The sequence below is a fragment of the Phaethon lepturus genome, unplaced genomic scaffold (genome assembly GCF_000687285.1).
Source record: "Phaethon lepturus isolate BGI_N335 unplaced genomic scaffold, ASM68728v1 scaffold21365, whole genome shotgun sequence".
Taxonomy (NCBI): Eukaryota; Metazoa; Chordata; class Aves; order Phaethontiformes; family Phaethontidae; genus Phaethon; species Phaethon lepturus.
Window position 1 is genome coordinate 3,040 of NW_010538701.1, and position 15,940 is coordinate 18,979.

Below are 15,940 nucleotides of genomic sequence, written 5' to 3' on the forward strand. Positions count from 1 at the left end.
AATGTAACAGACCTGAAGGGCTAGAGCAGTCCCTAGCCAGAGCTTCCCTCCCAGAAGGGATTTCCTCCCTTCTGTGTGCGTGCTGCAGGGTGCACAGCCCCTGAATTTGGCGTATTGACTTAGCAAAACACTCATACTACGCAAGATTGTGGTCTGTTGTTTTTGTTGCTTAAGCAACCTTTGCACCTAGTACTGCGTATCACTGTGCGCTGAAGTCTGAGCACCTGGAGGAGGTGAGGAAAGCACAGAGTGAAATGGAAATATGTATTGATTCCACTGTTCAGCTGGGGACAGTTACTGCAGAAGTTAGAGTGCTCTCAAACACATTAATGTTGCATTCATGTTTCACAGGGAAATGGAAGCTATTTGTCAAATTGCTGATCATGAAAATGCATTTTGAATGTTCTGCTTTCAGTATTGCATTTCCTATTAAAAGCTCTAATTAAACTGTATCCTTTCATTCTTTTATTTTCTCCCACAGCCCACCCATGGCACCTCATGGCCTCTGTGTAAGGGTGTAGATTTTGTTGTAGTGTGGTGAGCGACCAGCTTGTAAGTCATGTGCTGGGTTTAGTTAGGATGTAATCTTTTGGCCATATGCTCAGGCACTCCCTGTGTCTCTGTCCCTCTCATTTGCAAGCAAATGTTAAAGGTGATCTCAAATCTGCAGATGTTCAGAACACCCAGGCTCCCTTTGGCTGAATATGAGGGTGATGCCACTTAGGAGGTTTGAGCAATGTGTTGACTGAACCTCGCAATAATTGATCACACTGGAATTTAATTCTCTGGCTGGTGTATGTGGCACCTAGTCAGGAAAAAAATATCCTTCATCTTGATTGAAAAATAAGTGAATATCAAGAATTTCTCTGCAGAACTGAGTTTAAGTATACTCAGATATGTTCTGCTGTTGTTTTTCCACCCTCCTCCAAAGGTTCTGAACCTTTTTTGCTATGTCTGGCTTCTATTTTCCTTTCCTACTCTCTAGGACTCTGTCTGAATCTCCAGCCTTTTGTAACTGACAGCTGTAGAGCATCTGGAATCCTGTTGTGGTGGTGTTTTTTTGTCTTGTTGTGTGGTGGTGGTTTTTGTTTTTTGGGTTTTTTTTTTTTTTTTTTTTTTACGTTGCAGGCAAGACTTGAACTTAATTTTTTTTCTTGTCTCTATTTAGAGTAACACCAAAATGGTGAGATTCCCAGAGAAAAATCTCTGGATGAATTGAATGCTTACATCAATTTTAATTACTTTTGTATCTGTCTGTCTAATTTGCATCCAGTTATTTCAGTGCAGCCCATCTGTTTTTTAGTAGCTCCTTGAACTGAGGTCCAAAAGCTGTGTCTCTGATATGCCTTTTTTTTTTTCTCTGATATGCTTTTTTTTAGTGATTAAATGAATCTTCGTGTGCACAGTGAGAGCAGGTGCATCTCTGTGCATCTGTATCATGCACTGCTCGCATGTTGCTCTAGGTCTCGCTTTCCTTTCTAATTTCTGTTGTTTTCATTCCCTCCCTGGTGTCCTTCCCATGCACTTGTTGCAGTGGGGTAGGAGGATTACAGTTCAGTGTAGTCCAATGTTTGCCTTCTGAATGGCTGGACTTTCTGTACTGCCCAGTTTGCTGACAGAAGACATTTGGAACTGAATGTAATTTAGCATTTCCAGGTAGTTTAAAAATGTGGCTTCTCCAGAGCCCAGAAGTGCCTGTGGGATAAATGGGAGTGAGCCAGGAAATCTCTGATCTAGGCCTTTGACTGACTTTGTCTTCACATTTTTACTTTGTGGGAGCAGAGAAGCCCCTGTACCTGTAAAACTTGGTGTCACTGTGTGCACTAGAGAATGGTTTCCTTTTGTGATACAGATTTTATTTTATAGAAAGTACTGTTTCACGTGGCTTCATTGCAGCCTGCTGTCCTCCTGCCCCTGGAGTAGCAATGACTTTTCAGCCTTTGTTGCAACACTGTGAGTAATTAACTGTTAAAGCGTCAGGCTTCCTCAGGACTTGGTTACTCCTTTGTGTCCTTTCTTGAGCACTTGGCATAGAGGAGGTCTAACCAGACAGAACGAGCAGGTGTGGGTACAAAAGTTTCCCTAGGGAAGCTAACCCTATTGTGCCTTTCCAAAGCTGTGGTCCTTCGGCAGTGGCATGGTGCATGCCGTTCTGCGTGTTGCACCCGACCTGTGAATTCCCTGGGCTGACGAACGGGCTGGGTCTTGGCAGCGTCTAACGGCTCCTTCCAGCTCTGAACTCCCAGACACTCACCCTGTTGTATGGGGAACCCTGCGGTCTCACAGCCTGTCCTGATCCTGAGGTGTTGTGGGAGCTGCACCTGTGCAATGATTTCTATGCACCCCAAGGAAGTGCTTTCCAGTGGGCTGACCAAATAAAAACATGTCCAAGCAATTTTTCATGGGAACGTTTTGAACAGGCTGTGTAAACTTGCAGATGGAGCAAAAGAGTTACTGGTGAGATAAGACTCCCAGGTTTGTGATCCAGCTCTTATTTTATAAACCCTGATAGTAAATCACACTAAAGGTGTGATTTATTACATGTGGGTTGTGTAGGGACGTGGGGTTCATTCCTGGTAGATGCTAAAGATACAAGACTCCATTTTTGTTATGTGGGTCCATAGCAGGCTTGTGATCTTCATTTAGCCTTGCTGCTGCCCCAGGATATCCCTGCTGCTGCGAGCCCAGGGACAGCTCTTGCTGAAGCCCCACATGGGCACTGTTTTCAGCAGGGTTTGCTGCCTTTCATCAAATGAACCTCTAAATATTTAGAGGTTGAAACCGCAATGTACAGACAGCATCTGTCTCTTAGTTTGCGTATCGCTTGCTGCAGGGACAGCGTCTTGTCTCTGTGTCTAGGAGCCATTGGCCCACTCTGGCTGCGTTTTTGACAAATAACACCAAATTTCCACACTAGGGTTGCCTCTGCTTCCCTGCTAATGGTAGTGGAGCTTGTTATGAATGGAGAGAGACCAGCTGAAGCATCTTCTGCCCTCTTTCTCCTTTTTTCCTTCCCTCAAGGACGTGCACTTGTTTCTTTGTCTCCTGCCTCTTGCAAAGGAGTGGGGAGAGGGGAGGACCAGAGTTAAGGTGGTGTCTGCCCACTCCAGGGCATTATTTAATGAAATTCCTGCTTTTGTGTCATATCCAAAGGCACCTAGGAATTGGGTAGATTGCCCTGCCTGTTTCTCAGGGGTTAAACGGACTGATCTGGAGATTAAAAAGGAATCTACATCTTCAGTCAGCAGGACCGCTGGCCCCCACCATTGTATGTTTTGCTTCCACCATTAGGTTTATCATCAGGATTGCTTCAGGCCCTGAACCTGGGAGAAAATGATTTAGTTTATTTTGGGTCTGAAGGCTCATGGGCCTTGGCACTGTAGGTAGAAGCTACAGCTCTTCTAACTTCTGTTTGAGATGCCTCTGGCTTATACTATACCTGCCACAGCATTTCTTTCATGCCAGCACCTATGACTGTAAATGCTCTCAAAGGAGAATTTCTCAAATAGCAAAGGTGTTCTCCAGCATCACACGCCATTGCAGCTCTGTGCAAGTAACTGTGTAAGGGCGGTTAGTTTTATTTTTCCATTTTATTATTTTTACTTTTTAATGTTCTTTTCTAGAAGTTAGACTCTGTGTGCTTTTAGTAAGTATTGGGTGCTCTGTTTTCTGGAGGAAACTTCACCGCACCAGTTTTTAAATATTTTTGCTCTCAGGTATATCTTGCTTCCTAGCTTGTTAAATACGTTTTCTTCTTAGTGTTAGTTTTCCACTGGGAAAACTAGCTGGTGCCTAGAGATGTCTTCTCTTTGTGCTTGCACTTAGCAGTACCAGTGAGGATGTGAGCTTCCAGAAGACAAATGTAAACAAAATTTCCCCTAGGTAGACATGGACCTTCTCCATCCAGTGAGATAAGAACTAGATTCTAACCATTGTTTTTTGATAAATACTGTCATGGAATGTATGTTTAACATATAATTAACAGAGTAGAGCTCAGAAAAGTGACATTTGAGTTTAGGCTGCTGCTTGTTTGGCATAGCGGGTTAATTTGATTTACAGATGTCATACTGTAGAGCCACTATTCAGGCTTGATTGTTTTCAAGTTGTGGTTGAAAGTCAGCTCTGTTAACGAAAAATTCTTTTTTTTAAAGAAATGTATATTTCTTCTAGAGTGTCTGTAACTTTAAATGACATGGTATGAAATGACATCTTACTAAGCAGCTGTAACTTCTGGTTGCAAAAGACTGGTTTTGAAATTGCCTTGCATCAGCCATATCACATTGCTTCCCAAACATTAATCTTATGATTATTTTTAAATGCATTGATTTAGAGAGGTGAGATGGGATACCGAAGAGGTTTTTCCTCCAGATCTGTTAAACTGTTAAGTGAGTGTGGACTGCCAGCTACCAGGCCCCTGCTGGGGAATGTTGTCCAGTTAAGGTGATGCCCTGTGATGATTTGACTCAAATGAAACTGCAGCAGGACAAAATCACTAACAGCTACTTTGTTTTTCTTTTCCTTTTTTCCCTTTACAGTAAAAAAAGCTAAACTCCAAGGACCACCAGGTAAGCCATGCTCTACTGCTTGTTTGCAGCACTGGTGATAGCTGCTCTGTCACTCCTGCTCATGCTGCTCCCTCCAGTTCTCATCCACCTTCTCTCTGCTCCTCCATGTACTCCTTAGGAGTAACAAAAGCTACCCTGAGCTTCCAGGCAGCCTGAGTTAGTAGAAGGCTTGAGGATGTGACCTGGTGTCACAGTGCTGAGAAACCTCTACCTGCTCACCTGACTTCAACAGGTGATGGGTGAGGAAAGATGTTCCTTTACTGTTGCCAATTCCCACCCCACCCTGCCCTTTCCTCTCATCCTTCCTCTGTTCCTGTTAAAAACTAGATCTGAAAATGTCTGCTGAGCAGAACTGGTGCAGCCCATCTGGATTCAGTGGATTCAGTGCTGCCTCAATCCTGGTTGGGATTGCTGGATGGTACCGCAGAAGTGATTAATTCTTTTATGTGGCAGTTCATAGTGGCTGTGCTTGGGATTGAAATCCCGTCCGCCAGGTTTTGTGTTTGCATAATGAAATAAAAATAGACAGCTGGTGACAGGCAGCATTTACAGTCTAGGCAACTATTTCACTGTGGTTCAGTAGCCAGCAAGGATTCCCTTAGCAGGTAAATATGTTTATTGAATGAAATTTGATGTACTGTTTACAAAAGAATAAGCAGTTTGCTTCTGGAATGGCACCTATTCAGGTGTTTAGACCCGAAGGAATTGCACAGCTGTATTCATGATCTAATTGTTCAGTTTTATCCTCTTGGTATAGCTGTCCTAAGGTGATAGCTGAGAGCTTCCCAGGTCTCCTTGTCCATACTCTGTGTCAGGTCAAGAAGTGTGTGTGCACCAACCTTGAATTCCCAGGGAAGGAAATGAGTGCCCGCACTGTAAGGGACATAGTTTGTACTTTATCCTTTCTCTAATCAAGAAGCCTCCTCATGGATGCAAAATATTCGTCCTGTAGTCTACATTCAGTTTACCTGAAGTGTGTGGTTTCCCTGATAAGCCCAGTGATCCAGGAGTATGGAAGTGGTATAGCTAGATAGGAGTGACTCCCACTTCTTCCTGAGCTTCTGGATCACATTGTTTCCCTTTCCTGCTTTTCTAACAGGATATATGAAGCTAGATACTGGACATGGTACAGTAGCCCACAGCAATGGTGCATGTGAATCTTGGCAGTATTGAAATGGGCTGTGATCTATCTTTGTGCTGGGAACAGATGCAGCGGAACACTGAAGTATTAAAATTGTACACTGCTGCTTAACATCTGTCTTGTTGCAGGCTTAATGAAATTGCTAGGCAGGTCTGAGGTGGTAACTTGCCTTAAAAGGGAGTTTTGTTCATTCTCAGGTGGTGATATTTAAACTTTGTATGTGTCTGTGCTCGGCTGCTTTTCATTTTATTGGCAAAGAGGGAGTGCAACTAGGAAAAAAAGTTGGTCTAGGCTTTTTCGTCATATTTAAAAAAAAGAAAAAAGGCAAACCCAAAACATCTAAACAAAGCCTGTCTTGTCAAAATGTGAGTGTAATCTGGTTCTTCTAGGTCGGTTGGTTTAAGCAAAATAGGTCAGTTTTAGCACACGCAGCACAACTCACTGTATTTTCCTTCTGCCCCTGGCTGGTCTATAAAGTTCTTTGTCAACTCATGGGTGGAAAACTGGGTTGGAACTAGGAGAGCAGTTGGGTCAGAATGGAAGAGATGATATGATCAGCCCAACTCCTCCTTGCTTGTATGTTATGTCAGTTTGTTATTAGCTCTGCATGGTCTGCATGTTGGCCTTTATCCTTCGGACCGTCTCATTCTTCCTCTCATCTGCATTTCAGTAAGCAGTGTCTTGCACACAAAGTGTCTATGTTCTTCAGGATTTTACACACTTTCTTTGTCCCTGACTTACTGCAAGTGCTTAGTTGCCTGTTTTCTGTCTGTACATGAATTTCTAAAAACCTGTGACTGAAAATTTGATGGCAGGTGAAAAGCATCTTGAATGTTTGACTCCTTAACCCAGTGATGTCTTCCCATATGGTTTGGTTTGGGTCCCCCTGGGCTGCAATGTATGGACTGAAAACCTTGAAATGTTACGCTTACATGATCAAAGAGCATATTGAAGCAGATAACTTTTTGCCTCTCATTCCACAGATAAATTCAATACGTATGTTACCCTGAAAGTGCAAAATGTGAAGAGCACGACGGTAGCTGTGCGAGGTGACCAGCCCTGCTGGGAGCAGGACTTCATGTTGTAAGTATGGTGTTGTGCAGCCATGAGATGCTTGTGGGTGAGTCCTTTCACAGTGCTGATGTTTATGTGGAGTTGTATGAATTGGAGTACTTAAGTAGGTAAAATGTGCAAGCCTGGTGACAAGCTAAACCATTTGCTTTTCTGTTGTATGCACTTACCTGTGCTGAAGGAAATGTGTGTTGGAAGATTGTCTCTGCTGGTGCCACGGACTTGCTGGAGTAGCCTCTGTCCTTTAATAGCGCCAGATTGCCTGGATTCCTATGCTTAGACCTGTGTGTCAGGGCGCAGCGAGGGCCGGCTGCTCCTGCAGGCACAGGGAACCAGAAGCAGAGTGTGGTAGGATGGCTGGTAGGGCAGGGTCCTCACCAGCCACAGCCCAGTCCCACAGTACATGAGCAGTGCAAGTGGGGCAGGCCTGAGGATCAGACCAGTGTCTGCTAAGAGGTGAGGTCATCAGACAAGTTCATAGTAATGAGGCAGGTCCTAGGTCAAGCTGGGAGTGCACGTTAGCAAGTGAGGCTCTGGGCTGTATCTGGTAGCAACAATCACAGTCAGACACAGTCCAGCAATTGCTGGTCAGGTCCATCGTGACGAGGCAAGTCTGAGGTTGAGCTGGGAAGACAGTCTGTGGATTGGGTCTGGATTGATGTGGTGCATGGGCACAGCTGCAGCTAAGCTGGAGACAAGCACACCTACAACATAGCTTAGGCAAGGACTGAAGGCCCATAGCTGAGTTTAAACAGAGCTCCTGGGCCATACCCCTGGAAGAGGCTGTGGGTGGAGGCCACTGGTGAGGCTGGCCAGGGCAATTAAGGGCTGTTGTTAGTGCACTCAAGGGCCTCAACATGCCTGATCCTGGTTAGCTGAGTGCAGGATCTGTGTGTTGGTGTTTTCTGCCATTGCCCTGGTGCCTGTAAATGTGTTTTCCAGCTCCCTTGCTCCTGCTTCGGGGGCTGCTAGTCCCTGCCATGAGCAGCAGAACCAGTTCAAGCTCTCCCAGGGTTTTTGGTGCAGTTGGCACCTCTGATTTGCTCTGGTACTCATGGTCCTGACACATAGCCAGGTATCTTTTAGGATGGTGTGGATTTTTTTTTGCTGATGGATGAATGGCTCATTGATATATTGCATCTGCTTCTGTATCCATAGTTTTGTAAGACCAAGTAAACTAAATTTACTAAATCCTGGACTCCAGGTGCTTTTCCCTGAACTTGGCATGGACTGCTGTTGTGTGGGGAATGTTGTTGTGTTCATCTGGTGGAGTCAAAGCTAGTGCTGCTCTTTTTGAGTGGGTCTGAGGTGTTTACGCAGCATCTCTAGCAAGAGACCTACATGGGATTTTGTGAGTATGCTTACCAGTCCAGCAGCAGTTGGTTCTTTTCTGCTGCAAGTGGGAAACTTTTGCCTCTGGTTGAGGAGTTCACCTGGGTCAGTAGCGTTGCCATCATAGCTGTGCTCCCATCCCCCTTTTTTTGTGGCACTCTGCTTTTGGAGCAGCACATGAGGTGTGTGCTTCTGCATGGAGAGTCTGGAGCCTATCCTTGTCATGTGTTCCTTTGGTGAAACACGTGTGCTTCTGAGCATCACCATCTTCTGGACCCTGCAGTTCCTGGTCAGACAGAGGCTGTGGCTATCACTGACGTAAACCATGCAGGACTGAGGTAATTAACATTGGGGCAGGGAATTGCACCTGTCTGCCAAATCACATGCCCATACCCAAACTTCAAACTCATTCTTCCTGTGATTTGTGTTCAACCCATGGACAGGAACTAGCTTTAAATGTGGCCAGCTACAAAGGAGGCAACTCATCAGTGATTTAAGAATGGCACTTGTTTGTATTGGATGATGGCTTTCATGGTTGCTCCTCCTCCTTTCCCTCAAGCAGCTCCTGGAACTGCTCTCAGATATCAGCTGGGAGCTTAGCTAGCCTGCTGTGTAAGGTCACTGTGCTGCTCTGTAATTAGTTGCTAGGGGACATGAAAGCAGAATATTAGCTGAGCTACCTTACTGTTACTGTCCCTGCTTTAGCCAGGCAACAGCACAGTTTTTCTGATGTTTCTTTATAACAAAAATATTACACGTGGCAGGGAATGTGTTTTGCATGATCCTGTGTACATTAAGTTGTCCCAGGAGAAATAACACTGATATTCCAATACTGCTATTCACTGGTTTGCTCTTTTTCTTTCTGGAGTTGGAAAAGGCTTCTGAACACAGTAGTTTCTCCCTGAGGGAAGGATGCTTTTACTGTCTGTGTTTGTGTTTACCTTTTTTATGAAGCATAGAAGAAGGAGAGACTACAAACAAGAAAATGCTTTCTATCTGTTTGTGTTGTTTTTGCTTCCAAACTCCTTGTGAGACATAACACTTCAGAATTTGGGACTTGGGGGATGTTTGAGATTTGCTTATTTACCAGACCAGTAAAGTGCTTTAATGTCTTTTTTGGGGACATCTTCTAATTTTGAAGCACCTTTAAAAGGACTGCATATTTGCAGCAAGCACCTCTTGATTGAAAGTGCAAACCGTTGTTTAGAACATGATGATTAAATGGGTGTTGAAGTTGTTAGAAATGTCTTTCATTTAAATTCAATGTGTATGTGGAGGGGGAGAGACATCAAACTCCAGTCTCACCTCTTTTGTTCTTTGAAGCCATTCTGCATCTAACCAGAAGGTGGAGAAAGGGAGACATGAAGGCAATCAAAACCACTGTACTGAAAATATTTTTTTTTTATTATTCTTATCTGGTGACCTGTCCTGTGGAGTTCTGTACAGAAGCCCATTTGGTGTCTTATGATCAATGTCTTGCTCTGTCAATGTATGTTGAAGCAAAGAATGTGGTTTTCCAGAGTGCCTGGAAATAAAATATTTCTTCCCTTCCTTTTCTGGCCTCACACTAGTCCAGCCAGCAGAAAACCAACTGTTTCTGCTGTTAGTGCAAGTTTGTGCAATCAGACAAATATCATCTTCCAAGAGGCAAGCAGTAGGAGGGCAGAGCAGTGATGGCTAGTTATTAGCTTGGCTGTATTCAGTAGCCATATCCAAACAGAGGGAGCTGGAGACTCAATTTCAAGATGCTAGCAGTAAACTCATAATAAGCCTGTGTAATAGCTTGATTTTGAACTATGTAGACTGAGTCACCCAAGTACTGGACACTTCTGACCTCAATTTCTCTGTCTTTAAACAAGAACAGAAGCACTTGCATTTAAAATAGATATTAATGTGTTGTGCTGTAGCTGTAGGGTTTATCTTGAACCTTGTAAGTGCAATATTCTCTTTTAAAGTTATAAGAAGTCTCTGGGGCAAAGCTCAAATAGATGCTTGAACTGCTTTGCGGCAGTTCTTTTTTTTTTGGCCGTGATGGCAGTCTCTAGAAATTAGCAACTGATGTGCTTTTAAATTTCCTGGATAAACTTAATGTTGGATACACTTGGACAGGAGGACAGCAGGCAGCGGCACTCTGTGTACAAGTTATGTACTTTTGTGGATTAGCAGTTGCACTAGGGGCAAGTCCCAAGCTCAAAGAAGTAGGAACAATAGCCTTTATTCATGATAAGTGTGAGACAGTTCAACAGTGTATCAACAGACCGCTCAGGTTCTTCTCTACTTTGTTGTTTTTACCAGCATTCAGGCTGTGCGTGCGTTAGGCTGTTCTTAAGTAGGCATGTTATAAACCAGCATGGAAGAGGGAAGCATAAATACTATGAAGCATTGGGAAGAAGTGAATTTTAGGTGCACCCTTTCCTCACTGAGAGTGAGGATGTTCATGAAAACCCGCAGATAAGTATTCCAAGAACTTGCCACTCAGTGGTCGTGTGGCTGCATTGCCGCTTGCTGCCAGCGATTCACATGGCCTTGTAGTGTCACGCAGGGGAAGAAGCTAGTGCTGGAGCAGAAGCGGTGCAACGCAGGCCTGAGCAATAGGTAGTGCTGCTGATGCAGCTATGCTGGGCTTGGGGCTGTTACTTTGGCACGCGGCAGCTCCGCTTACAGACAGGTATTGACATGTTTGGACCTGCCAGAGTACGCTTATGTTACTGTGCTGCCAAGGAAAAGGTGACACACACTTTGTTAGAAATGGGGTGCCTGATGACAAAGAACAGCGCACCTCTAGGTTTTGGCCCAAGATAAACTTCCTCCTCCTGTGTACATAGCTTCAAAGACAACTTTCCAACTGGCAGTCCATGCATGACACAGTTCAGGGTTTTAGTTTGCAACCTTTGTGTAGTTAGCATTAAACTGTGCGAAATCAGTCATTAGAAACTAGTGTTCCCTGTGGGTATGAGCCACCTTGACCACATGCTTCCAGAAGCATTCTGTAGCTTGACGCAACTCTTTGGAAAGAGTTCATTGGTATAATCATGGTGGTAATGCAGAACCTAAAGCAGAATAGATTCTATTCTGCTTTTTTCTCACCTGTGCTGTCTTTTCTTTTCTTGCAGTGAGATCAGTCGGCTGGACCTGGGCCTAATTGTTGAAGTATGGAACAAAGGACTGATCTGGGACACTCTGGTTGGGACCGTGTGGATTGCTCTGAAGGCCATTCACCAATCTGATGAGGTTAAGCTGACACAGAAGCTTTATTTTGGTAGTGCCAATGTTGATAATTAACATGTTACAAACCTGGCCTGGTGCAGCCTTCAGCAAAAGTTCCACTTGCAAAGTCAGGAGGGCTGGTTGAGGGGAGAGAGCTGTTTTGTTGTTTTTGTTTTTGAAGGAGGCTGCCAACAGTGAGACCAAAACTGAGCTTATGTAGGGGTCTTTGGTCTCATTTCACTCACATAGACTCAAAAAACAGGGCTTAATCTGTTAAGGAACATGTAGAATTGACAAGTGTCTGAAGTTTTAATGACTGACTGTTTAGTCTGGTGCTCCAATTTTTATGAGTTCCTTCTAAAGACAGAGAGTGCCCTCATAATATACAAGCTGGCCTTTGAGGTAGACCCAGAGCATGTCTATGTCATCTTAAAAGTTTCTGGTTGCAATGTTAGAGGGTGTCTAGTAGTTCTAATATGAATTGAAAAAAGTAGGAACTGGGATGTGCTAATGTCTGTAACTGCCCTAATTACTGAATTTGGCAGTTCTTGTAGCTTAAGCAGGACATGCTTGGTTTTTTGCCTCAAATTTCAGGGCATTTATTTAAAAGATTATGGAATTTGAGCAGGGAGAGAGAGCGAGCTTATATTTTCCATAAAACAGAAAGAGTGGGGATGCTCAGCAGTGTGGCCATAAAGTCTAGCTGGTGCTCAGTTCCTCTGGCTGTCCAGGTACTCCTTGGTGCATGCCTTTTGAGGGCTTACTTTTGCAGTTCTACTGAGAAGGCAGTAGTTCTGCTAGGAGGTGTTTGCTGCTTGTCTTGGTAAAAGCCTTTGAGATTTGGAAGAACAGCTGCCAGCATGTGCTGAATAGATGTCATTTGATGTTAAAATCAGGTACCAGGCCATGATAACACTGTTAGGCTCTTCCTGGAGTCTTTTACATTAGCAAATGGGTGAGAGTCGCTGAATAAGGACCTGCCAGACTTGAAACTTCACCTGTGGCTTGTGATTCACAGGAGGGTCCTGGGGAGTGGTCTACGCTGGAGGCAGAAGTTGTAATGAAACATGATGAAATCTGTGGAACCAAAAACCCAACTCCTCATAAAATTTTGCTGGACACAAGATTTGAATTACCTTTTGGTGAGTGCATTTCAGTAGTTTACCCAGTGTGCTGACGGAAAGAAAGTGTTGGGGAGCAACTTGAGTTTTATAATGAAGTTGTGCTCATTCTCAGTTCAGTTAAAACAGCTCAGTGCAGATCAAATTGCTGGTGTTCTTTTCTTATTTGGCTTCTTTCTAACAAGATCAGAATAAATAGGGAAGATTTGAAGGTCTCCGAGTGCTAGAATATTTAGACTAGCAGCAGTTTAAGAAACTATTAATGCTATTTCAGGATTGTGCAGTCAGACATTTTGTTCCTGAGCAGGGATCATTACTTTCTTTGTATCTAGACAAATTTGGCTCTAGAAGAGGTCAAGTGCGTTGTTAGAGCTGTTCTGTGGTAGGTGCACTTAAACCCTGGTAGAAGCATGCAGTTCAGTGAGTGAAACATTAATGCTCAGTGCTCCTGAACATTATCATTAGCAGAGTATATAAATAACTTGGTGTTATAAGAACTGCCTTTCTGGCAATTACTTGTGGTTGAAAAGTACAGAATGTGGAAAAGTAGCTAACGGGAGCAAACCAATCTCAAGTAAAGTTGTGTGTTTGTGGGGTTTAGTTTTATTTTACTTTAAAAACAAAACAAATAAACCCCAGAAGTAAGGCCTTAGCCAGGATGCATCCAAGGCTTACATAGCTTCTCTTTACAGCTCTTAGCTGACTTTTGGGACCATGAACAGTGATTATGTTTTTGGGGTTCCTGCTATTTTTTTTCTGCATTGGCCATTGAAGTGTTTCAAAGTTGTGTGTCATTGCAAGGCTCATCTCTCCCCTTCTGCCTGTTGCTTGTTTTTTGCTGCCAAGCCCCTGGCAGTGTGAGCATTGTATCATGCTCTAAGCACTGGTGGAGCATTTGTGCACCCACTGGCATTTGGCCAGCAACTGTCAGGATTGGCCATCTGTTGTGGAAAAAAAGTTAGGTCATCTATCAGTCTCATACTTCCCTTCCTGTGCAAGGGAGGATGCAGGCTTTGGCCCTGCAGCACTAAAGTAGATATAACTTATATCTTGTGCTCTGGGAGCTAAGCTGGGTGTACTGTTTTTAGTGCATATACTGTTTTGAGTCTGGATGGTGCAATTCGGAGTGAGCGCAGTGTTTTATCGATGTAATAGGCAATACTTTTTAATGACAGTTCAGTGTGTAAAGGGGAAGAGGTATCTGACATCTCAGCTCTCTTGACAACTAAGCTGTCTTAACGTTGGTCTGGAGCCATCCCTCTTCCTCCTGAAAATGTCCTGATTCACTGCTGTCACCCTGTCAGTGGGAAGTTTATTACTTAAATTGCTTGTTATGTAAGAAGAGGAACAACTCACTTGATTTCCGTGTGAGATGAAACATTAGTTCATTGGGGCAATGTTTAGGCTTTTGGGAGAGAGAGACCACAGCAAACGTATCTGAAGGCAAGGCTTGTAGCTGCTACCTTTGCATCTAAATTCATTCTGACATAGTGCTTCACTGTCTCTGCTTTAAAACAAAATGAAGTTCTATATATTCAGAGAGTATCCAAAAGGGAATTTGCTTTCTTCTGCAGTTCATGTTTTGGATTGCATTACATTTTGTGATTTTTTTTTTAATTTTTTTTTTTTCTCAAGTATAGGAAAACAGACTCCCTTTAAACCATTATGTGTTAAAGCACCTGGATTTAAAAAATAAGAAATATTTCAGATAATAGTGTGTTTTCTCCCTACTACTATGCTTAAAACACAGGACTCTCTTGGGGTGGTTTTTTTTTTTGGTTGTTGGTTTGTTTTTTTAACTACTATTTTAAAACATATGATGTTCTACAGAATATAGAATTCTGAGAGATAGGATTTCCTGCACAAAACTGAAAACATTAAGTGAATAACAAGCTTTTTGTGACTCTTCTGTTTCTAACACAATTGATCATTTAAAGCACATCTATTACTTATTCCTTTGCTTCCTATGCCAAATACTGAAATAACAGGAACTCTCCACTGCTGTATTGAAGGGTTTTTATTTTAGTGTGTGAGAAGTTGTCTCCCTGTCCAGTATTTCATAATGTCCAGGAAAAATGGGTGCATCAGTTAGCTCTTTCAAGGATTCTGCTGCTCTTCACTTGAAGAGTGCTGCAGTTTTTCTTGGATCTTCTCCATTTTCAGTCTGTCCTGCCACGGTAAGGTCAGAAGCAGGCTGAAAAGTGGTAGGCACCACAAGTGTGGGATATTTCTCTAGGAGCTAGCATCTACCCATATCACCTTCTCTAGCTGTGCTTCGCTTCACACCATGACTGAACTTCTCCTGCTGTCACCTCTAGGATAGAGAAGGACCCTGCAAGGTGGATTAGGCTCCATCTCCCTGCCCTTGCAGTACTGTGAGACTTGGAGGGATGCGTGGAGGTAGCTTGGCTCACAGCACTGCCTCTGTATCTCTCCCAGTGCATTTGCAGGTCCCTCTAAGTGAAGGGTAGCTGTAGGGACTTGTAGTGCCCCACGTGTTAAGACCGTGTTGTCATATGAGCTCAGAACTGCTGCTTTAAACCTATGCAGAGAACTAAATGGATCATTGATTTGCTGTAGAAGTTCTTAAGTCAGCAGCTCTGTTGCTGTAGAGGTAATGTTTTAATAACACCATGTTTGCAGTGACATTTAGGAACATTGTGTATCACGTTTTGTTTCCCAGGTGAAGATCTCCTGGCTATTGTAGATACATGAGAACTGGAACGATATGTGTACATATGTACAGCATGTGCTGCTTTCCAAGTCTGGTAAAATACGGCTGTCTGGGACAGCAGCTTTAACAAAATAGTGTGTTCTTCTATGTGGCTGTGCTTCTGTGCTTTTTCTGTCACTTCTGGCTGCTCAGTTTCATTTAGTGTTAGACGGTACACATGGATGCAGTACCCCAGGTTACTCGGTCTGTGTATTTAAAATGTTCCATTGTAGTTAGGTGGAGCTTGAGACATTTCTAATGGATTGTAAGAGAAAATAAACAAATCTTAAAACAAGAAAAGCTGAAGTCCTTGGTGTAAAACATGATTGCATATGCAAAGAGGTTTAGAAACTGGCTTGTTGTTTGCACTATATTTATCCTGGATTAGTTTGCTGCCTCTGCTTCCACCTGATATATTTAGGATTCTTCCTCCCTGGTATGTCTTCTCCTGGTACTCTGGAGACTGGCAACAGCTAAAGCTGCAATAAATGCAAAACATGCTGATGCTGCTAGTGGTAATACGTGATGAAGGCAACTTAGAGTTTTTTTTGGTGGTGTGTTTCCCCCCCCCCCCCCCCCAAAAAAAAATACAAAGTTGTTTTTAAGTGTTTACCAGGCTTGGAGTTGGGAAGCAATTTCCTAACAGAGGCAGGTGAGAGCTGTAGCCTCTGCTCCTGGTGATATAAAATAACCTTTCCTGAGGTCATCCATTTGTTAATGCCCAGATTTCTAATGGGACAAAGAACGTCTACGGTGGCCTTGATACTTCCTCAGTGTGTCCCATTGCATG

General features: G+C 43.4%; 1 protein-coding gene across 1 annotated transcript in view; it reads left to right on the top strand.

Moving 5' to 3' along the window:
- Nucleotides 1-4,535: 4,535 nt before the first annotated feature.
- LOC104616080 (protein unc-13 homolog B-like) overlaps nt 4,536-15,940 on the top strand; it is a gene marked incomplete at both ends in the record, with an annotated part of 55,607 nt that continues 44,202 nt past the window's right edge. The window contains 4 exons of the mRNA XM_010286919.1: nt 4,536-4,565; nt 6,690-6,789; nt 11,223-11,340; nt 12,335-12,458. Of these exons, the coding sequence (XP_010285221.1) occupies nt 4,536-4,565; nt 6,690-6,789; nt 11,223-11,340; nt 12,335-12,458 (372 nt within the window). The remainder of the gene's footprint in view (nt 4,566-6,689; nt 6,790-11,222; nt 11,341-12,334; nt 12,459-15,940) is intronic.